This window comes from Bactrocera dorsalis, chromosome 2 (assembly GCF_023373825.1).
Source record: "Bactrocera dorsalis isolate Fly_Bdor chromosome 2, ASM2337382v1, whole genome shotgun sequence".
NCBI lineage: Eukaryota > Metazoa > Arthropoda > Insecta > Diptera > Tephritidae > Bactrocera > Bactrocera dorsalis.
Window position 1 is genome coordinate 3,728,487 of NC_064304.1, and position 24,949 is coordinate 3,753,435.

The following is a 24,949-nucleotide window of genomic DNA, read 5'->3' on the forward strand; positions in this document are numbered from 1 at the left end:
TATTGACAGAACACTTCGGTGTGCAGATAATTTCACGGTTTGGGCCGCTCGATTGGCTACCAAGATCGTGTGATATCACACCGTTAGACTTTTTCCTGTTGCGATATAAAAGTTTAAGGTCTATGCGGACAATCCCGCTTCGGCTTTGGAACAAAACATCATGTGTGTCATTCGCCAATTACCAGTCGAAATGCTCCAACGAGTCATAGAAAATTGGAATCAACGGATGGACCATCTGAGACGTAGTAGTAGGAGCTACATATATCTGAATATGTTATCTTACCTTTGATATTGCTAACTAAAAGAATTGTTCATACTGCTATGGTTCTTTAGCTTTTGTAAAAAACATTCAGTACTTTCCTCCAATTCCTCAGCGGACGAAATTTTCGAAAACTTTGTCACAATCAAAACAAAACATTTATCACGACCATTTTGAATTTATGTGACAGAGATAACGAAATGAAAAACAGCAACAACGCACACCAAACGAGTGCTGTGATGCACCGAAAAGCGTCGCAAAGTTGAAAAGATTTACAATTCGATTCGAAAAGATTTAAAGGCGATTTCCAAAGATATATTTTTTGTTTGAGCAACGATAAATAAACAAATTATTTTCAGACACGGAGATTTTCGTTGCGGTTGAGTGTCTCAATTTGAATGAGCGCGTGTGTACCGGTAAGTGTGCGGCAGACACATCCACTCGCGCATAAATATCCACCAACTTATTATTAGGAAGAAATGTCTATTCTTCTAGGTAGATGGGTGTATGTGTGTGTGTGTGGGCAACACTCCCATAACTGATTGGTTTGCGCGGGCGGTGGTGGGAGCTGTTGTGAGGAGCCAGGGGCGTAGAGGCGCTATGCATCATGTTGACGGATGTTGGAGGAACGGAAACGCTGGCATTCAGTTGCCGTCGCTGGCTCCATTAAAAATGTCACATTACCTTTTTTGTTTTCTTAATTTATTCGAAGTAAAAATTATTACACAAACAACGAGACAAAATCGACGCAGTGGCAGCGACTGAGGCTAGGTATGCGAAGGCGTAATGCGTCAGCGATTCCACAGGTGCCCTTACAACAGGCAAAGCTCGGAAAATTCGCTGCTTGCACAAATATACATACTTACGAGTGCATGCTTGCCTGTGTGCCTTCTGCTCGGTCGTGAGTTATTGGAAAGAAGATTGTTGTGATGCTTGAATAAATGGCGTCGGATGGGTTTTTGTCAAAACAAATTTTGGCGGCACATTGATCAGGACTGAACGATTTATTGTATCGCTTTTTAGTTGTCGAAATGCTTGTGTGGGTCAATATAGGGTGGATTTTGGTATTATAGTACTGATTGAAATATTCTAGTTTATTAGTATACCTGCCTTTCCTGATGGCAATCAGCCTGTTTCGTTGAAAACAACACGCGGAGTGAAAATGGCATAATCGAACTAAAAAATGGCGCTGTCCCATAAAAACTTAAGATTAAAATATACTGATTTGGACGATCGAACGAAAATGGAATTCAGTATGAATTGAAGTGAATAAAAAAGAATGAAAATTCATAGTCACAATAAAAAATTTTTTTCGATTAATTTTGAAACTGTTATTTATAGTCAACTAATTTTTGACCTTTAAGAAACTCTTCTCATACTAAATTATGAACATAAACACCTCTTCCTTCTTGTCAGTAAGAGAATTTGGCTGGTAAAAGAGGTTATCACATGCCGCACTCTACTTAAAATTGTAAATTCCTCATACTATTCGATAGGTTAGGTTAATCTGGTAGACCAATAAGCCACGCATATACCAGTTTTAGTTACCAGATGGAGCTCAGTTACTAGATCCATAAGGAGTAGCCATCATTTAGGATTCCTGCGCTTGACGCGAATCTTAACAGACTCCGTGGTCTCACTATCGATTCCTCCTCCAATGTATCTTACCAGGGGGACTCCAAACACTTACAGCGTAGTCTTGGCAATGCGAGACAAGTGCACAAGAGATGGTCCATTGCTTCTCTGGTGCCTTGCTTTACACATTTCCTACAGTATTCTCGATCTGTCAGCTCCATTCTGCGAGCGTGCGTCGCCACCAGACAGTGACCAGCCTTAGCAAAAAGGTGTTTAAAGAAAAATTCTAAGAAGATTCATCCAAACGTACCTGTAAAATATTTGCTAGGTATCCGACTAATATAGTATTATTCCAAATGAACAGGGTTAGAGTCTTTTTTAAATAAATTTCCCCATAAAAGTCTGGTGGAAGCAATGTTATTGTATTCTACTTATTGTTTTGTTTTTACTCTGCTTATTTCTTGATCTTCTGAATTAATTATTAAACTCTTCGACCTTCATCTAAATTTTCCACCATTTTACAAAACATTTCATTCATTAAAATCTCATGGAAGACTACCGAATTTCCACTCAAAATCTATGCAAATATTTAGTAAAACACCAACTACAAATACAAGATATTCTTCTAAACACTTAGACTCTAACTGCACACATATTAACATAAATATACATCAGTATATAATATTTCTGAAAGAGTAGGCGTGGCTTAACTGCATTGGCTCGAATCCTGCACGCTGTCAAATTAGAGAACGTCTAATAACGAGACGATTTATAAATAGATACCACTCGAAAACATTACAGCTCCTCAGCATCTTGAGTGTAGTACCTACTCAAAAAGAAACACAAAAAAGACATCAACGCAGGGACACATGGTACAAATGTGTTTGACTATATGAAAAGACACAGCGTCGCTCGATCTCGAGACACAACAACTCAACGCCAAGCGAATGAGAAATGAAAATTTTGAAATTTTGTCAACTAAAAGTGTCGTGGATGCCGTCGTTGTCGGAGCGAATTTACGTTTCGGAAGAACGAATTTGAAGATCGACGCGTATGAATAAGAAAAACGCGCGGGCACAAGGTGACACTGGGCCGCCGAAAGGGCTCCTACGCTTTGCTAGCAACATTATCAAGTACTAATTAGTGTAGAATTTGTGAAAGTGTTGACTCGTGCTCTATGATAAATTGTTTAAAAAGTGCCAAAAAGTATTAACCAAAAGAATTTATAGTTTTATTTTTATGAATTAAGATAAAAATTTCGAGTTTTGTTTTTATTGTAATGACGAAGTACAACTCGAGTGCAGTGCCATCAACGAACTCCAGCTCTATTTCCCTTATAAACAAAAATAAGTGTATCTCAAATTCCGCGAATATGGAACGCATCAGCATCAAGCAGGAATTCAGCAGCTTCGCCCAACATACCGCGTTTCCACATGCGTCTGTGCTTCAGGGCCAACAACAGATATCGCTAACGCATCAGCAACGCGCAACCAACCAACATCTGCAGCAACATCAGCAGCATTGTCAGAAACAACAACAACATTCACACCAGCAACATTTACATACGCTCTTCAGCCGTTATGGCGCCGCCGTCGGTATTGGAGTCGGTTTGAACTTTGGTGGAGACGCCACCAATCGGGTAGCGGCAACTGCTTTTCTGGCGGATGACGGTAATGCTTGTAATTATTCCATTTCGCGTGACAGCGATAAGCCCGATTTGACGCCGTCACCAATCTTTACGGATTATGATGAGAACAGTTTGAGTTCGGAAGAGCATGTACTGGCGCCACTGGTTTGTTCATCGGCTCAGACATCGCGCCCGTGTCTGACGTGGGCTTGCAAGGCTTGTAAAAAGAAGAATGTGTCAGTGGATCGCAGAAAAGCAGCAACACTGCGGGAACGTCGGCGCTTGAGGAAGGTAAGTGCTGGATATAGTTTTAAAGAATACTACACCTTGGAATACGGAGGCAGATGTCCTGTAAGCGATCTAAACGATTGCAGTTATTATCTTTTTTGCGTACTTTTTCTGAGCAATCGTTTAATTCCTTAGGGGAGTGGTGGGGAAAGTTCTGCGTGAGAAGGGAACAACAGAAGTCGAGTTTAACGAACGGAATATGTTTAAGATTGAGTATAAATAATCAAAGTACTTAGAGAATATGTGAGGTGCTACGTGGGGAGAACAACTCCTTGAGAAAAAATTTGAAAGAAATAAGACCCATGAGATTTTTCAAAAATATAATTATGATACTGATTTGAAAACAAGGAATTTATACTAATCGAATATAATAATGAACACAATACAAATAAAGGCCTGTGAAAGAAGGTAGTTTTTATCTGAAAATCTGAAATTAAATAATTCAATGATAGAAAATGAGTGGTCCATTGAATGCATGTTTGGGTACGAGATTGATCCGCAAGAATGACGTCGTGAAATATAATAGACTAAATTCAAATCCTTCAAAGAGAACAAACACTTGAAATCTGGTAATATCGCTGGACAAGAGAGCGCAAACTAACCAAAAATTAAGAGAGACAAAGTAGGAAATACGTCGAGGTGTCGATATCTCTACACAGATATTCTCCGGTATTTCCGCTAATATCTGTACAACGTGAGAACCGAAAGTCCTGCAAGTATTTATAAATATAAAAACCAGAAGACGACACGAATCATTCTGTTTAAATCCATGATAAAAGGGGGGAGTGTTTTAGTGAGTGCACAAGTCACGTAGGATGACGATTCTTATATGGTGCGATGGAAGCGGGATTGTCCGCATAGACTTTAGAATTTACATATTCCCACAGGAAAAAGTTTAACGGTGTGATACCACACGTTCTTGTTGATCAATCGATCGGGCCAAAACGTGAAATTATCTGCTCACCGAAGTGTTCTCTCAATAAATCCATTGATTGATGCGAAATTGTTGAAATCAAATGTCGCCGAGAACACGAGCTTCAATTTCAGGCATCAAATAGTCGGTTACCAAGGCACGTTAGCGGTCCCTATTGTCGGTTACGTTCTCACCGGCATCATTTTTAAAGAAATATGTACCGATGATTCCTCCGGCTCACAAACTACACCAAACGATTGTTTCTCTGAATGAAATGGAAGCTTTTGAATCTCTTCAGGTTGTTCTTCGCCCCAAATGCGACAATTTCGCTTGTTTGCATTGCTGAACAAAATTTGGAACGAAAACGTCAAATCTTTATGGAACTTTTCAAGAGCTCAAAGAGTGAAGGCATGTCGCTTGAAAAGATCGAACTTCAGTTCTTGCACATACGATTTCAATTTAAGATCTTGACGTAAAATGCGCCAAGTCATTCCATACGTTAGTCCGAGTTGCTGCGAATGGCTTGCGTGACATTCTGCCCTTTTTCATACAAAAATTTCAAAATATAGCGAATTTCATCATTATTTTTACTCTTTTTTGAACAACTGTAACTTTCTTTCAACTTCCCCGAATTTAATTTAAAAATGGGTAAAGTTAAATTAAGCTTAAAATCTCACCTCTCCAACACTATATGGCACAATGTGAATGGTAACACTGGAAATATACGAATGCAACGACATCTATTGACAAAATACGAAAAGACTTTTTCGACTACCCAATATATGAACTTTATGTAACTGTATAAAAGCCTATAGTAAACTGTCACATACGAGTTCGTATGTACGTACGTCTTTGTGTTTATGTGTTTTTGTAAAAGAGCAGAATATTTACGATTAAAATTTTCTAAATAGAAATCGTTGTTCGTGGGTGATAAAGTCAGCGCGACATTTAATGAAAATTTGCACCGCGTCAAGTTTTCAGCACTTCATTTATTGAGCCATAACACACGCACACACATACACGAAATTTATGTGAATTTGAAAAATTGGCGACAATGTTGTCAAATTATTTGCGCCAGTAAAGAGATGCGCATGCCAGCCTAAGTAGTGCATTGCAATTGAGGCAATTATAGAAATGCATTAAACCGCATTGGCGGTGCTTGTCACCGCAAAGCAAAAGTACACACACACACATACACATGTAAACTAGCGAGGCGGGCGGCTCAAGTGGGAGCACCGCAAATGAGTAAAGCTCCTGCCAGCGATTTTCCAAATGCACAGTTAAAAGTTTTACGAGTCACCGCAAGAGTAATAAAATAGAGCCAACAACAACATGAGCTTCTATGAAAGTACTTACTGCGCCGAAATAGCTGCACAAGTCCTCAATAAATAGTGGAGTGCGTGGAACGGGATGAACCCGTTAATTTCCATCATTTATGAATTAATGGATTTTGCTTTCAAGCGCTGAAAACGCTGCAAACAAGCTAAAGGAAATGTAAAACAAATTGGGCAACTCGTTCGGATAAACATAAAAATACAACAAATGGTGAAGGGGGAAATTTCTCCATCATTTATGAAAGGGAGAGTTTCGGTAATAAAGCAAGAAATTATCCGAAACCTTATACATGTATTCCCCTCTATGTGTAAGTGTGTGTGTGTAAGCGTTTGTGTATCTGTGGGAAAGGCTTTATTACTAATACGAAAGTGTCTTTAGTGTTGCGGCAATTATGTAAATTTTATTATTTGAATTTAATGCTTGTTTTAAGGTGAATTATGTGCACGTTTAATTACTGTAGCAGCTACTTTGTTGTGATTTAGTGCCTCAATGTGCGGTTAGAAAGGCTGCTCCCATAAATACGATGTCGCCTTATTTTCGAACGCTTAGGTGCTGAATAAAATAGTTCTGATAATACAAAAATGGAGTACTTTTTTGACAAAATAGTGACGAGAATTTTAGTGACAATAACAGTAATTAATATAAATAAAGAAATAAGGAAGAGCTAAATTCGTTTAAACCAACATTTTATACTCTTGCAACTTGCAAAGATCAAAGACCGGGAAATTCTTTCATGTGCTGGCAAAACTTTATATGAAGTATCGACTTTGGTATGCACCCGATTTTATTTATTTTTTCCAATACCACATACCCTTAACAGCCCGTATACTAAAAAAGTAAAGTCATCCAGTCAAAGTAGGACAATCTTTTGTCCAAAGATACTAGTAAAACACGCTCTCCAATTTTCATTCAGATAGCTCACATATTGACCGATATACATTCATATATGCGGTACAGAGTCAACCGGAAGTTCAAAAATCTTTATATTGGGTAGTCGAAAAGTCTTTTCGTATATCTAAACAAACTCTAACTTATTTTTTTTTTTTTCTATTTTTACTAATAAATAAATAAACAAATATGTACCATCTTGGTTTGACCATTTTTTTCCATTTTCCCGTAAAGCGAAATTTCGTAATTTCCAGAACGGAAGCAAGGGAACCATTGTTGTGTTACACAAACTGATACAGCATCTTCTCCGTAAACTTCACAAATTTCATTGGTGGCTTGCGTGGCATTCTTCGTTTTCTTTATACAAAAAATGCAAAATATTGCAAATTTCTTCATTATTTTCACTTCCGTGAATATAATTTTTTTGGTTAAATGAAGCTTAAAATCTCACCGTTCCAACCCTATATGGTATGACATAATGTTATTGGTAGCACTATACGATTGTATGGCATGTATTGACAAAATGCGAAAATATCTTTCGAGTACCCGATATTAGGTAGATGGGGGCTAAGGGAACCGTACTTGAGAATGTAAGATATGAAATTTGGTTAAAAGGTGTTTTCACTCAAAAGCGTCGCCCATCGTTTAATTTTGAACCCGTAAAGGGAAGGAGGGAGTTAGGGTTTTAAGGTAAGGAAAGACTTTGTTTGCACTTTTGTACATTATTGAGAACACTTTTGGCAATATACTATTAAAGCCTTGTAATATCATCCAAATTTTTACTCAAGTTACGGTTTGCACGGACGTACGAGAGGCAGACAGTCACTCTGATTTCAACTCTACTCGCCATCCTGATCATTTATATACGTATAATCCTATATCTATCACGCTTAGTTTTTGGTGTACAAAACTACGAGTATTATACTCTGTAGTAACATGTTGCAAGAGTGTACAAATAAAAAAAATTCAAAACAATCAATGCAAGTTAAAACTTGAGATAATTTGTATTTTATATAGGCATATATATATGTATATTCATATTGGATAACAAATATTATCTTAACAAATACTACAAATAATCAATCAGGAAAAATGTCGAGAGTGGCGAATTACAGAAGAACGTATTGAACAATTGGATCTAATTTTTTCAGCGAATTCCATTCCAAAAAAATAAAGCTTTATTTCCAATTCTATCCAAATTATATCCAGCAATGTGGTATATATTTATTCTAATATTATTTTGTACATAGTACATACATATGTGAGAATTTACACAATTTTTAGTCTGATAAAATGGGCTCTCAGCTGCAATTCAGTTCCATGTGAACTTTATACTAAACAATTACACAGGTCAACAAAAAATTTTTTTTTTTTTGGGTTTCTGTTCTCATGCTTGAATTCTGATTCTAGACATTGAAAAACACTTAAATATTAATTTTTAGTTCTTTAAGTTTGCTTTGGGCTGATCTACATCGATAAGTATATTTTAATTTATTTCATAAATCAAAAATTGCAGCACTTAGATTAACCCGAAAGTAAACAGTACACCAACACACCACACGCATTATGACACCACACATAATTAACAAAAGGGACCGACGGACGCCGCCCGGCCTCTTTTGTTCTTCATCCGCGCGCATACACGTTTATAAAAAAATGTATTTTAATTTTTCTTTACAAAAATTAGTAGTCTTTAGTCTTGTTATTTGACATTTATATATTATTGTTTATCACACATCTTGAATAAAAACGACTCTTGTATCTAAAAAAAAGTTTTCTAATTATAATCTATAGTGAAATTGTAGAAAAAATATAAAAATCAGTCATTTCTGCTTAAAAATCGAAAAATTGCTCTAATTTCTACAAAAGCAAACTTTAACTGGAAAAAGAAATCTTTTCCTTATTTTTGACATAGGAGAAACTAAAATTTAACATGTAGATGTCAGACCCAAAAATCGTGTTGACCGGTGTTATATTTAGACGGAGTAGCAAAAGTAATTTGTTCCAATACATTTTTTGCAGGTAAATGAGGCTTTTGAGGTGCTGAAGCGTCGCACCTCGACGAATCCAAACCAAAGATTACCGAAAGTTGAAATACTGCGCAATGCCATCGAGTATATTGAGAGTCTCGAAGATCTGTTGCAGGTAATGTAAACGTTGCTGTGTGGAAATCCACAATGCGATGAAACTTTCAATGGCAATTTATTTTTAAGCAGACGAAGTTCTAAACGACCACTTTTTGTCTCTTCTTTCTATTTTAGGAATCTTCACCCACACGTTCGATCGATTGTCTTAGCGAAGGCATAAGTGGGAAAGCGTGTCAACAGGACTATTTGGTGAGTGATATTTACTAATAAAATACATTACGAAATAAGCGAATAATAACAATAAAATCTATATGACTTCAATGAATTGTTATGCTTGTCGGCTTATTCTAAACTTATTTATTTGTATGCTTAAATTTAAGGTCTTTTTATGTAGTGTTTACTGAATTACGATGCCTATCAGCTCATCGCCGAACTGCGAATAATGTGAAGATTTTAAGTCTTTATTGTCAGGTTGTCGTAAGTTCTGTTACTTAATTTTAGTTGACGTTGCTTTGTTCTTCGTTTTGAATCTTAAGATGACGTGTGCGTATGTGTGTTGTAGAAAACAAAAAAAAAATACACAATTGTTTACTTACACGCACTAAAGAGTAGCGAAGAGGCGGTGGGCCTTTGTATGGCCTGGCCTTCGTATGCGTGAGTGAATGGGGAAATAATTGATAGACTGTCACCACAAATATTTCTTCGATTTACAATACTGACATGCAGATAAATAGTATAATAGATGATACACGTTGATCTTCCAAGCAAAAAATAGTTAATTATGACTTTTTATAATACTCGGTTTAGAATGCGATTTTTTGTTTTTTTTTTTTTCAAATAGTGTAATCGATGAAAACATTCATCAAGTCTTTAAGAAGTATCTCCATTACTTGTGTAAAATTTCATAAAGATCGGTTGAGTAGTTCTCGAGAAATCTTGCCAACCGACTTCAAAAACAAAACAGTTTCGAAAAAAACGCGTTTAAAAACGGCGTACTTAGTCGAGCGCATAAATCCTCAAGGCTGTATCTCCGAAACTATTTCTCGGTTCAACTTGTAATGTAATCCATGTAACCACTTAATAATTGAATATTCTGTATGATAAACATCATTTAAGCGGTTATATTCAAATTGAAGTCAGAAAAAAAAATTAATGTCTTTAATAATCGACAATTCATTTTGAAACATTTTGGATCCCGTGGCGAATCTTTAGAAGGATTTCCGGAAAAAATTTCTGGTGCTAAGGAATATTTTTCTGATAAAATGATCTCAAATCGAAAAAGATCCATTGTTACTATATCTCAGTATCGAATTTGGATACACTAATTCGAGAAAAACCCCTTTAATCGACGTTCAGTACTAGAGATCACCGAATATCCCATATTAATAACATTTTTTTATTTATATATATTATATAAACCTTTAGTCAACCAGCTGATCACATTGCATTAAAAAAACTGCAAGCATGCGATAAACTGACGTCTAAAGATGACTAAAATTTATGAAAATGGACTCAAAATTATGAACGCTTTCTTTTTTATTAAATGCTTTATGTTTTGCGAGGCAAACGTATTTATCAAACATTTCGGCTGCATTAACAATAAACAAGCCAGGAATGCATAAATAAATAATATCTATACATTATATGTGAAAGTGTATGTGTGTGTAAGAAAATATAATCTTTTTTCTAGCTTTTCCGCCAAATTTTCTCGTGTCAATGCGGAAAAGCAAACAATTTGTTTTGCTGCCGCCCATTTGGACTCCTCACACACCCGACATCCTCGCCTCGCCTCTCCCACATCGTACAAGTATTTAAACATCCAGCAATTGGAAAATATTTATGTTTACGCTGACGTTCACATTTAATAATCGTCGTGTCGCCTATTTATGAATTAGATATTTTTTGTTTGCATTTAACTATGAATTATTTCTGTGCCAGATATCGAGACACTCAAACGCACATACATACACACTTTACTAATAATAATGTACATATGTACATACATATATTTACATATATGAAGATATGAAGGCATTTCTGTGACAGTGCAAGGCGCACTCGCACGTCTGGGGAAAGCACGAAGCGCTCGTCTTGCCAGCGTTTGCATTGAGCATTTCATACGCCTGGGCGGTCCGCGCTTGTTCTTTTCGCTTGTTACAATTGTTGGCACCTTATTTATTGCTCAACTTCAATGATTGCTTATTTCGGCTAGAAATCAATGGCTGTGTGAATACTTTTCAAATATTGATATTTAAGAATGTATTTTTTTAATATTTCTTATTTTCGCTTAATCTCTTTATTTGTAGTCTATTGGTTTGCGGTCGTAAAAACATCCATAGTTAGTTAAGTACACACATGCACATACATATGTACATATATATGTATGTGTGTTTAGTAGTGAAAATATTCTACATTTCGCATATCTATCGGAACTGATTTCCACAACTACCTAAATTTGGGATGAGTTGCTACAAAATATCATCTTCAAATCGAGCTTACACCGCAAAAGTTTTGAGAGTGGGTTTCCCTAAAATATACCGTTCAGTTAATTTTGCTAAAACATTACTCCATATTATTAAGACAAACAGAAGCTCTATGAGTTTTTTTAAAATATCTCACACAATTTAGACGCTAAGATGCACCGTTATTAGAAAAACACGTTTTTTTATTTTCATTAAGAAAACTCATATTTGCGGATATACGAGAAATAAAGTCAGACGGAAGCTCGAAGCTCTTTCTATTAGGTATATGGGTGCCTGCAGAGTGGATGCTGAAAGATGCTTAGCCGAGCGCAAAGCTGATGAACGCGAGAAATAAGCAACAAAACTGTAAGAAAGGTGAATGGACAAATGGACATGCGAAGTACATAGGGTAATTGCTTCCCAAAGGCAGAATATCAAAGATTTCGTATCCAAAAAATTGGTGAATGATGTTTAAATATATAACTACTTATAAACCCTAGAAATGTCGTTGTAATCACTTATTTCTTTCTCTCCCAAAAAATCCTGAAAAAAATCGATTTTTTGAAGCTTCTAATTGCACACATTTTATTTGAATTTTCCGGATAACGTCTAAATCTTTAAAATTAAAATATCAGAGATCGAACGATATTTTACATAAAAATTTCGCAATAGGAACCGAGATCCACAAATTCAGTATCTGGAGGCTTGAATAGTTTTAGTCCGATTAAGACAATTTTGTTCATAAACAGGCGCGACTCAAAGACGTTATTCGTCCAAAGTTTTATGCGGATACATTGATTGCTTCTTAATTTGTATACTAGAAAGAGAAAGAATCAAATGGAACTTAAAATTGTTCTATTTTTCCACCGTAATATAGAAATATCAGGATAATATTATCTACCGAATTCGATTGAAATGGGTCAAGTAGAACCTAAGATATGGGTTTTCATCTAAATATGGGTGGGTGGTGCCACGGCCATCTACGAGTATCAAACTTAACGGCTTTCTCGGCTCCTATTAAGCGCTTTCGTACCATCTTGGGTGTAAGATTATATGTCTCTGGCACATTTATTTATAGATCTATCGCGCTGTTAGTAATTTTTAACAAAACCTTGCTATGGGAAGTGGTCGGAGTTATAAGTGATAGTCGGAGTGAGTAGGGGTGCAAAAGTATATGCCTCAGCGAATTGAGTTATTACAGCTAGAATGGTTTAGAAGATATGTTAATTATACTTATTACGGGTTGGGACCAAGGCCACTTTTTAAGGATTTGAAAACTAGATAAATATGTTAATTTGAAACTCAGTTATGGCACTTTATATGTTTTCCATTAATGGCGTTTTGTTGGTGTGGCAGTGATCCGATTACTTCTATTTGTAAGAGTATCGCTCTTTGGGCGGCAAGAAAAAAATGTACCATGTTTCATTAAGACCTCTCAAGTTTTACTAAGTATGAGTCGGCGTTACGAGTTTTCGCGAAAAAGGTTCTGCGGAAGATTTATGGTCCTTTGCGCGTTGGCATCGGCGAATACCACAGTCGATGGATCGATGAGTTTTGCGAGATATACTCGTATGACGGCATTGGCACAGTTTAGTGTATTAAGAGACAGCGGCTACTCTGGCGAAATCACGTCGCACGAATGGATGAAAACACACTCCGTTAGAAAGACCCGGTGGAGTAGGATTTGACTACACTTAGAATCTTTAATTGCCGCCAAACAGCGAAAAGGAGGAATGACTGTCGCGCTGTTGCAAACTCGGATATATTCGCATAAGCGGTGTCTACGCCAAGAAGACGTCGTACATCGTGCGTTAAGGATGAAAAAGGCGCAAAAATCGTCTTTCATCAAATATAGATTATAAGAAGATTGCCAATAGAATTACCTGTGATCTTTCCCTTTACTTTTCGGGATCATAATAAATAATTAATGCAAGAACTAATTTCAATCCTAGAACAAGCTTACAAGAAGTTCATGGAATATTGTATTCTTCCTTGACTCAAAAGGTTTTAATTTAACGACATGAAACTGCTTTCAGTCTGGAACAAATTTCATCAGATTTATGTTTTAACAGTAGGCATTACCATTATGTATGTATATCAAAGAATTTTATTACAAATTTCAATATTTCAAAAGCTTTAAATTGAATATGCGTCTCACCCCATTTAATCATGGACTCTCTTAAACCTATAAGCATTATTCCTTGCCTACGAAAGTCGCTGAAAATAGTAATATCTCATTCCTATTCAAAGATTTAACCCTTGAACACTTAAATTATTATGGAAGCATATTTTAAGGCGCTTTATTTCCCGATTTGCTTACGCAAGCACGCGTTTCTACCTTTTGGAGCCGAGTTCACGCTTTTCAGCATAAATACATATACATACATATGTATATGTGTATATCTCATTCCCCTTTGATGGCATGCGAATGGAGTGCCCATAAAGCATAAAAATTTGTGACAAAAATGCGTTGCCGTAAATTAATTTTTACAAATTCAAATGGTTCAAAATAATTTTACTACATTGCACAGAGCGACCTGAATGAATGCACGGCAAATGGGCTGTGTCGCGTGCTACGAACGCTACGAGTAAATGTATGTGTGTCGTGCATTTAGGAGGCCAAGAGATAGGCGCGAAGGTACATTAGTGTGTCGGAATTCACAGAATGCGCTTTGGGTTGTTTGACTGCGGCAAACAGTTGAGCGCCCGACAGCATATCGATGATATCAACGCGCCGCACAGCATCGCCTGTCGGCAATCATTAACGCACTTATACATATTGCGTGTGTATTTGTACGCTACTGCTTGCTGCTACGGTGGGGAGACAACACTGAAACGGGGGCGTGTTGGGCGACTGTGTTAATGACAAATTGCACAGGAAAAACATGACACCGAAAATGGAAATGTAACTGTGCATGGGACATTGCGAGCGCCCTGGGCTTTTCACAGCAAGCAAACTCAACGCATGTTTCCTACGTGCCAGTGCCACTATTCTGACTTGCCGCATGCGCTCGTGTACAATCGTGTGCTCGTAGACGCCGACGACTTCATTGATCGAGCAGTTGCACGACGGCATTTACACTCTGACGATTTGACAGCTGAACAAATCGTTTGCAATTAAAACATGTTGCTAATTCTGAAGAAAGTAAGAGTCGCACACACAGCAGCTATTTTTGGCCGGCAAAGTGCAGTTCACACCTTTTCCAACTTAAGGTTTTACAAATTACATTTGAGTGATAATTTTTCAATGTTGACTGCACTTAAAAAACAACATCAATGATTACATGTAAAGTAACGGCACCAAAAACAAAAAAACGGGGTTTACCTACAAAGCAGGAAAATTACCTCACTCGTGTGTGAAAACTACAAGAAATTTCCACCACAATGAAATCAGCAGCAAATGAATGCTTGAGCGATTGCTGGCTCTCCATGAATTCGCTCGCTAACGACAGCCCGTGGTCCCGTGTCGCATATGACTTCCTATGCGTTGCCAAAGTGGATGCTTGTGTGCAGATTAGAAAATGTACAAATTCGCTAATTTACCATAAAACGTTTGATTCCGCGCGCAAATACTGGGAGGGTGAAACACTAATGAAACCGAAGGGGTCCACGCATTTGGATTCATATACGAGCGTAATGGTTTCGGTTTTATGATTTTGATTGAATTTTGGCATACCGCCAGAGTGAAATGCATTCTGCAACGAAGCATTCATTTGGGGTCGTCCAAATTACTTAAGGATTTAGATTTTCATTTATGGAATTATGAGCTATAAAGTATTTCTTGCATTGAATTTAAAATTTGAAAGCAATTTCAATGGTTTCGGTGATACTAATTTGAGATTTTAAAGTGCAAAGGATTTGGTACATGATTGAGTTTGTATGCTAGAATTTAGAAAGCATTTCTTATATATAAAAAACAATAAATTTTAATAGGTATTCGTCGTACAGGTTCTATTAACTTTTTAGTGGTGACAACTTTAAAATTATGGAACTATTGTATTTCTGAAACAACCGAGCAAGAAGCTCGAAAACGACGATTACGATACGGTTATATGAACAGCATGTCAAATCCTGCGAGGGAACTGAAGACCTATCTATAAACATTAAACATTGTAAGATGCTTGGATCCACTTCTTGTCTTAGTTATGATGTGCAATTGTACCTATCAGGGTAGTGGAGACTCACATTGATTTGTGCTGCCGTCGAATTACTGATGGATTTTATGATTTACTTTTATGACAGAAATGCGTTCACACGTTTGCCTTGGGTTGAACGCGTAAGCTGACAGCAAACTCCACTTCGAGGTGTATTGCCGCAAATACCACTTCAACTTCACTATAAAATATTTAAGACTTTTAAAAAATAAATGGGAAACGAGATATCATTATTCTTGAAAAAACTTAGGACGTGATTTAGGCACGTCCGCCTGTCTGTATTACTGTCTGTCCCTCTCTCTGTATTAGTATATGGTACTCGCAAGGAATCTGTAGTCTTTCAGTCCCCAAAGAAGATGCTCATTCGTTGGAACCATCGATATCGGGCCATAATATAATAGCATATATCTGACATAGAAACAAATTAGCTTTATTTTCTGAACCAATTTTTCAGATCGAATACTGACTGGACAGATCGCAGTTACTGTAGGGATAACTTTTTTACTTCACAAATCTTCTTCACGAAATTTGACATAAATTATTATCCAAGGAAAAGCTACAGGGTGTAATGGGATATAGTCATGCTTCTAGGCAAGCAGTTACACTTGTAGGACTATACCTAGCTCCTAATCTTGCGTTCTCTCCGAGCACCCTGAAAACGTGAGTAACAATTGTGTAAGGTGCGGAAGCCAACCAGTGTAGAGCCTGGGGTTACGGCTAAAAGAGAGTAGCCACTCCGACATGTAGGGTTTAACGGTTCGCTGAAGTCTAATTGCAGCGTCTGTTCAATGCAAGTGTGGCTGCGAGCGGGTATCGGACCCTGATTTGGCATTATGGCAACTGCTCCGCCATGATGTAAAAATTGTATTTGGGGATTTTAACGTCAGGGTGGGTAAAAAAGGCATCTTTGGTAGCTAAAAAATTCGGCTGAAATATGATTGTCTGTAGTTTTAGATTCCAGCACACGAAAATTCATCAAGCTACTTGGCTGTCTCAGAGTCGAAAAGTTCGTAACCATATCGATCATGTTGTGATAGTCTCCAGTGTTCTTAACGTGCGTACGTTCCAAGGGCCTAACGTCGACTCGGATCTCTATCAGGTTTGGGATCGGACTACAACGGAATATAGCTGGCATACAAACTGATCGAGCAAAATCAAGAGCTTGTATGGAAAACTGTTTTTCTTTTACAAGATATCTTTCATCATATTCTTATTACTCTGGTTGTATTTGAGTTAGAAAAAAGTTGTGGAATAAGTACGCGCATGCATAGTGGATTTGTCGTTATGGCATGAGGATCTTATAAATTACGATGTGAAATATTAAAGAGAAAATGGAAGAGCTGCGCTTAGCTCATCTCTTGAACATTTCTTCGTTGTCATTAAATAAATGACATTCCCATAATCCTTCTGAGGCATTTTTAAATTTATTTCAACCAACTTTTTCGAACATACCCATCTTAAATAAGAACTTATAATATTAATCATGCGTCTGTAAACTAAGGAAGTTAAGCGCACGATACCACTGACAGAAAGCCCAACATGATGAATGGTTTTATAAAAGTCCATTTGTAAATTCATTGAAAAATTCGAAAAAAAAAACAAAAATGCATGAAACAAAAAGTGCGTTCTGAAAAAGTCCGAAGCACATGTGCAGCCATGTGATTCTTTAATGTGCGCGAACGCAGCTTCAGGCTGTTAATGCACTTGTTGAGCGGCTGCATGTACCCCCACACATACATATGTACATGCCGCATATATGCACTATTTGTGCATGTGAACATTTACGGCAGCACTAAAAAAGTCACTTGTGCATTATAATGCAATTAAAGCATCTGCGACAGTATAAATATCCGCATGTGGCAGCGGGATTATGTAAGTCAACGCGCAGCGGCGTCTATGTAGCTGTGTGTATAGCCAGCAGTGGGGCTTACAAAGTGCACACATATTCGCTGCAATAAAAAGAGCCGGTAGACGTGTGTGCTTGGGGTTGCGGCTCCAGCACTCAAGCCGCAAACCACCCAGAATTCATAGACAACATTTCAATGGCGCAGATTTATGGTCGCCGGAAAGAGCACTTTGTCTCGAATTCACACAAATAGGACTCGTACACAATGAAATGCCAAAAATAGAGTTTATCAATTTACGCATAGATCTCCATTCTCAATTTATGAAAGTGCGTAAATCTATTTAGCTGATGCCTCTAAATACAAACATATACATATGTATACATAGTAAAAATGTATAGCAAATCGTGCAAGTGTTTATACGGCCGTCATGTCGTCTGGGTATGCCAAAGTTCTTCAGCGCAAAGCGTGCAGAAATTAAGCCAAATTATTTTAATTACTAATAAGTGCACTGCATATGACACAAGCCGCACAGTGCACTTCGGAAGCGAAAATTTCGGGTAAATCAAATGGATAAAAAAAATTCGTCAAATATTTTCATAGCACTTCTCTCATAAAGTGTTTGTGTGGGTTGGGTATGTAGCTGATGATTGATTCCCTCCGTCCTTTTCGGCACAGAAATACTGATAAGCCGACTTTTATGTTATGCGAACAATTGTATAAATAGAAAAAAAAACGCTCTGTAAATATTTGCATGTGTACGATGACTCAAAAATTTAAATGTTAACAGTTATAAAATAAGTAGAAAAAGTACCCATGTTATTGTTGTAGATTTCAATCAGTTCTTCCAGTGCTGGGTGAGCTCTTTACTAGCGCATGTGAATAAGCCACAATTCAGTAAACTAATCAAATTATTTTCTTTCAGATCGCACATGGAAATAGAAGTAGTCCTTTGTGAAGCCATAGAAAAACGAACTCCCATGTTCGGACTTAGAAGTCGGCAAACCGTTTAGTCTCCAATACAAATTTGCAGAGGCGCTTAATTTCTATACCCGCCAGGTCGGCGGGTAGTCTGAAGCTATGTGCCCCCAAGTATTCTAAGTCTTGACCTCCCAAAAGCAGGGCAGTCAAGAAGGAAGTGCTGGCTAGTTTCTACTGCATCTTCTTCCAGCTTCTGCATGCGGCGTCCGGTAAGATTCCCAGTCTTACAGCATGTATGAGAATAGGGCAGTGGCCCGTCAGGAGCCCCATCATTAATGAGAGGTTAGCCTTACTGAGGGCAAAGAGATCACTCGATCTTCTGCAATCTATCTTGGGCCAAAAGGCCTTTGGGACCGCACAGGTACCAATGCTGGACCATCGCTGACCGAACAGCCGCGAGGCCCAGCCATCCAGTAGTAGAGAACAGGAGGATGCAGGAACACCTACCCGTTCCCATTCTACCGCTAGCGATTCTAGGGTGCCTTTCCTAGCCAGCTCATCAGCCTTGCAGTTACCCACGATTCCGCTGTGGCCCGGCACCCACACAAGTCTAATGATAAAAGCTCTCGCCGCCAGAGACGTTGACGCCAGACACTCTTCGACCAACCTAGAACGCACTGGGAATGCATTCAAGGCTAGTATTGCCGCTCTGCTATCAGAGTGAATGGGCACTTCCCTGAAGGTAGACACTCTTTTGAGCAGCATATCTACTGCTACCTTGATGGCTGCAACCTCAGACTGGAAAACGCTACAATAGTCGGGAAGTCTGAAGCTGGATTTTATGGAGAGCTCCCGACAGTAGACCCCTCCACCAACCTTCCCCCCAAGCTTCGACCCATCCGTAAAGAAGCTTACTGCCTCTCTCCTCCAGCGACTTCTTCCCTGCCAAACCTCCCTCGTCGGTATATGTGCAGAGAAGGAGCCACCGGAGTTCGATATGGCGACTCCTTGATCCAAATGATCCGGTATGCAGTCAAAGCTTGTGAGGATGTCCGAGTGCTCTGATGCGCGCCCCTTTAGGAACCCGGACCCCCGGAGCCTGATAGCCACTTTTGCGGCCATACACCTTCCGGCAGTATCTACCGGCGTTATGTTCAGAATAGAGCATTAAGTGCGATGGTTGGGGTGGACCTTAATGCACCGCACATGCTGATGAGCGCAGCTCGTTGAACACTCTCAAGTTTCTTAGCAAGTGTGGTCTTCTGCAAAGCCCTCCACCACATGAAGACTCCATAGAAATAATATGGCTTAACTATGTGTCATAGAGCCAGAGTACCACCTTCGGTGAGAGACCCCATCTCTTGCCAATAGCTCCTCTACAGCAGTATAGGGCAATCGATGCCTTTTTGGCTCTCTCCTCGATATTCGGCTTCCATGAAAGCTTCTTATCCAGGATGAGCCCTAGATACTTCACTGTATCCGCCGGTTGCAGGCGAATAGCTCCCATTAGCGGCAACGGTGCCACAGGGATCTTGTACCTTCTACTGAATAAAACCATTTCTGTTTTATTAGGATTGATGGCAAGTCCACTTTCGACCGCCCATTTTGTTATAATGCTGAGATATCGCTGCGTCAACTCATACACGGTGCTTAGAAACTTACCTTTCACCATAAGTGCTACATCCTCTGCATAGGCACTCACCTGACAGCCACGATCCTCTAGCTTTTTGGGAAGGTCGTTAACGACTAGAAGAGGAGAAAGAACCCCTCCTTGAGGGGTTCCCCTGCTAACACTCCGCCGCGCGCTTGCGCTGCCCCATTCTGATTCGACCACTCTGTCGCACAGGAGACTGAAAATGAGGTCTTCGAGGTTCGATTTAACCCCAAAACCGTCTAGTGCAGCAACGACTGCCTCTGGCAGGACATTGTTGAAAGCTCCCTCAATATCAAGGAAGGTCCCAATCGCGAAGTCCTTACCCTTAATTGCTTCCTCAAGCCACGACACGATAGTCTGTAAGGCATGTGTCTACTGACCTTCCTTTACGATACGCATGTTGCGCTCCTGATAGATAGTCCCTCGGAATACGTCTCCTTAGATACCAGTCCATCAGCCTCTCCAAGTTTTTAGTTAAAAACGAGGAGAGACTGATGGGCCTGAAATCCTTTGCCGTGACGTGGGAGCCCCTGCCAGCCTTCGGATGAACGTAACCCTGACTCGTCTCCAGGCCCCCGGGATTTTTTTCTCATATAAAAAATGAAAATTTTTTATTGCTACCAACATACACCATTAACAAAGAAATTTTGAAATTTTGAAAAAAAAAATTGAACCCGACCATTGCGACGACATTTCCAGTGACTCCTTGGAAAAAGGATGCGAACGCTTTAGCAGGATAACTCCTTACAGGATAATTTAAAAAGTAAAAATACGTGTTTTAGTTAAAACGTTAACTTAGAACTTGGACGAAGAATAAAAATGAAATATGGTTTTTGGTAGACATTTTTACAAAAAATTAAAATCTTGCTATATTTTTTTTTTTAAATATTTCTAGTCGAATAAAATCCTTTATCCAAGTCTTTATCATATCATGAAGATCGATTGAGCAGTTCTCGAGAAATCTTTCCAACCAACTTCAAAAACACAGTTTTGAGAAAACCGAGTTTAAACTTAGCCTTGCTAGCTTCGAGCGCACAAGTTCTCAAGGTTGGAAACTATTACTCGGATCGACTGACATGATGAAAATTTAGGAAAATATCTAGAGGCGTTGGAGAATTTACTAAGGCATAAAAATTATCGATTTTGAAACCCGTAAATCCATGAAATATTATACAATAACTGTTATTTTTTCCCCTGATTTTAAGTGATTTTGGTGTTCATTAAGTTCAAATAAATCTCAAAACCATAAAAACTCCCACAACCACAAATTTTCCCATTGCTAATACACTCTAAAATCCAACCTACGAGGAACTCTAAAAAAATACATATGTTTCGTATATAAGGATATGTTCGTAGTGGACAAAAAACTAAAATATCTTCCTTAGCGACCCATTAAATGTTTTTTTTTTTTTCATTATTCTCATATCTTATACTAATTGTACTAAAAGAATTAGCATGCTTATTATTCGGTTCCCCTAATTACGCTTGTTGCAACAGTCTAAACAATGGCAACAATTTGCAAGTTGTTCGTGTCAGTCTGACGGGTGTCTGTTCTGCCTTGGACTCGCGATCTCGCCGGTTCAACACAATTAGCCTTTGAGGTTCATTGCATTTTAATTGGCTTAATGCAATTTGTTGTTGTTGGTGTTGGTATAGAATGGAAAAGGGTGGCAATAGGAGCTGCTGCATGTTTGCTTTGAATGTTTGTATGTAAATATTTATAAGAATTCCCGCAATGACAACAATTTGTGCACATTGTTGCCAACCCAATCATTAGGCCATGTTTCCTAATGACAACAACCCAGACGCCTAAACTTTTGACGTTGTCATTTGCATTGTCACTCGCCGGCAAAAACGCAGACAAAATCGTTGCGGCAAACGTTCGTGCAGTGATATGTAGATTTGGCTAATATAACGTCAATAGGGCTGGCGTTCGAAATCAATGGGTTGTAGGCTTAAATATAAAGTTAGTAATTTTATACATATATATAAGTATGTTTATACTATGTCAACAAAGAAGAAGGGGAAGCATGTTTATGTATGTATGTAACGTCTTTTAACATTTTACATAAAAAATAACTATTGCTCTATATTGACTTCTTTCCTTTTTCTCTTTACAGAACTCGTATTCAGGTGCGTATTTGCGACAGAAGTTAAATTTTTTCCACAATGACTTGGACAGATTCGGCATTTTCTCAGGTATTAATTATGTATGGTCTATAAAATGGCACTTCACTTTTTTGTTTATATACAAAAATGGAAAAGCAATCATATATGCTAAAAATAAAATTTAGATTTAAAAGTATAATATTTAAAAAAATGGACAGTAGATTATAATTTGCGTCTTTCTCTGATAAAACTTGATTGTCCATTATTTTATGACTTCAAAGTTCAACAGAAATGCACTTAGTTTTAAAGCTTTTCTACTTTTATGGTAGCACTCGATTGTTGATAGGTTCGGAAATGCCTTTTGAAATGAACACTTCAAATTTCTATAGCAATAGGTTCAAATTTTTGTAGAGAACCTTTTGAATTTGTGAATGGCATTAAAGCTTGGGTCGGTATCCGAAGTTAACTTTGAAACTGAATTGAAAACTCTTCAACTTTATTAAAAACATTGTTGAGTTAAGATGTACTAAACAAAGTACTAATGCTGAGGCCTTTATATAATTCTCTGTCGTATAATTTTTTATGAAAGAGAAATAAATATATTAGATATTGTTTTCTTTTGTTTCACTGAGCTGGCGGAAATGGAAATTAAACGCCTGTGCAAATTTGTATTGGCTACTAAGCGATTTTCTATTTAATAGTTCAAACACAGAAATTCTTCTTTTTTTATGGCATCATAAAGGACTGTGGAGAAGTTCCCACAAGTGAGGAAAGTTCTCTGATTGCCATTCACTTTGGAGTGGCCAAAAATGATTATTTTATATATGACTCAAGCAGCTCACGACTTCTGGTCCCAGACCAAGTAACAGCCATCTAACCTAAGCTAACATAGGACTTTGGAGGATATATGCAGTTTTATCTTTAATAAATAAAAAAAACCGAATTTAAGATTTTTTTATTGTCTCACCCTTTACTACATTCGATGAATTTTTTCTATTTTATTTTACAATAAAATTTGTCATTGATTTTAGATAAGGCACAACAGGTGTTGCGATCGAGGCGAAAGTAAAATACCTTTGCACATACATATATATGCATATATGTTTACTTATCGGTTAAATTACACTTCATTGCCATTGGAAGTAAATGCAAATACACCTAAAACACTGATAAATTTATGGGTATTATAGGCGTTAATAATTGTAGGAATATTGTGAATCAGGCATTCAGAAGTGATGGGAAGCGAATTTCAAAGCACAATATTAGCGCACCATATTATATGTATATTCAAAGAACTGATCAGCGACTGATAACATAAAGTTTTTCAAAGTTATTGTGGTTGTCGAATATATGGCATAATATGCATAAACAGTTAACAACTAAAGAAATTTAAAAAATAAACAAACAACTGAGGACATTTTTATTCAGAAAATGATTATTTAAAGTTGTTTATCAATTAAACATTTCAATAATGCAACTATAGATTGTAATGGTTTTGGGAAACAAGCCTAGCCATATAATGTTGTTGAACTCGCCTAATTTTGAAATGATAATGTAAAATATATATTGAAAAATAATATATTTTGTTGGGTCCTTTTTTATTTTTCCTTTCAAAATTTTTTTTTAAGGGATTACATGGGTTTCCTCGGGTGAAAAACTGCCCTTCTTCAACAATTTTTTGGGATATATGTATATAAAATGAAATATTTTATTAGAATTTTTATTGTTAAAGACATACACTTTTAGCAAAGAAACTCTGAAATTTTTGGAAGAAAATATTTTAAACTCGGCCATTGCGCCGCCATTTCCGGTGACCTCTCCGAAAAAGATTCGCACGCGTTTGCAGGATAACTCTTTACAGGAAAAAATGCATATTTTAGTTAAAATCTTAATTTAGAACTTGGATGAAGGAAAAAAAAACTGAACATTGGATTTTTGGTAGAAATTTTTACAAAAAAATGAAATTTTTCCGAAATTTTTTTTCATATAGTCATAGTTGTAATCGAAAAAAATTCTTCATTCAAATTTTTAAGAATTTTATCTCAAAGACCTGTGTAAAATTTAAAGATTAAAAGATCGGTTGAGGAGTTATCGAAAAAACACAGTTTCGAGAAAAACACGTTTAAAGACGGCGCACTTAGCCAAGCAAGCTTCGAGCGAACAAGTTCTCAAGACTGTATCTCCGAAAGTATTAGTCGGATTATCTAGAAAATTTAAGACAATATTCTAGAGGTGTTGTATAATTTAATAAGATAATAAAACAAAAAATTTTTTGAAACCCGTAAACCCATGTAATCCGTTAGGAGAGGATTCTATATTTAAGGGGACCGTATTTTATACACAAATATTTGCTGAAATTTAAGTGAGCTTGTTTCATATTTCATATTTTTCAAATCATTATTAAATTCTTTTACAGAATTCGATTCGTCGGCCGCCAATGGTTCCAGTTTAGATTGCCTGAATTTGATTGTGCAGAATATCAGTCGAACTACTACGCAAAACACGTCAACAGCGGTGACGGGAAACCACAAAAGCAATAATAATCTGCCCAACAACAACATATGCAAAACGAGTAGCGGCAGCAGTGGAGTTAGCAGTTGCGCCAGTTTAAGTGCAGGCAGCAACAACAATACACATAATGCCCCACACAATGTGCCGGTGACGCCCTCACCATCAGCAGCAAGTATTAACAGCAATGTATCGCAAAGCTCATCGCAGTCATCGCTCAATGCGACCTTTAAGCAAAAGTGCACAACGTGAAATTGAATTAAATGATTAATTATTTTGAAAGGGCTATATTTACTTAGACAGTAAAATCTGATTAGCATGTGCG

At 37.5% G+C, this 24,949-nt stretch overlaps 1 protein-coding gene across 1 annotated transcript; it reads left to right on the plus strand.

Annotated features, from left to right (window-relative positions):
- Positions 1 to 2,743: 2,743 nt before the first annotated feature.
- On the plus strand, positions 2,744 to 24,876 carry LOC105226804 (myogenic-determination protein). Its single transcript, XM_049447892.1, has 5 exons — positions 2,744 to 3,752; positions 8,908 to 9,030; positions 9,147 to 9,221; positions 22,128 to 22,206; positions 24,533 to 24,876. The coding sequence occupies exons 1-5, from the start codon at positions 3,114 to 3,116 to the stop codon at positions 24,874 to 24,876; spliced, it is 1,260 nt and encodes a 419-aa protein (XP_049303849.1). The 5' UTR covers positions 2,744 to 3,113.
- Positions 24,877 to 24,949: the final 73 nt, after the last annotated feature.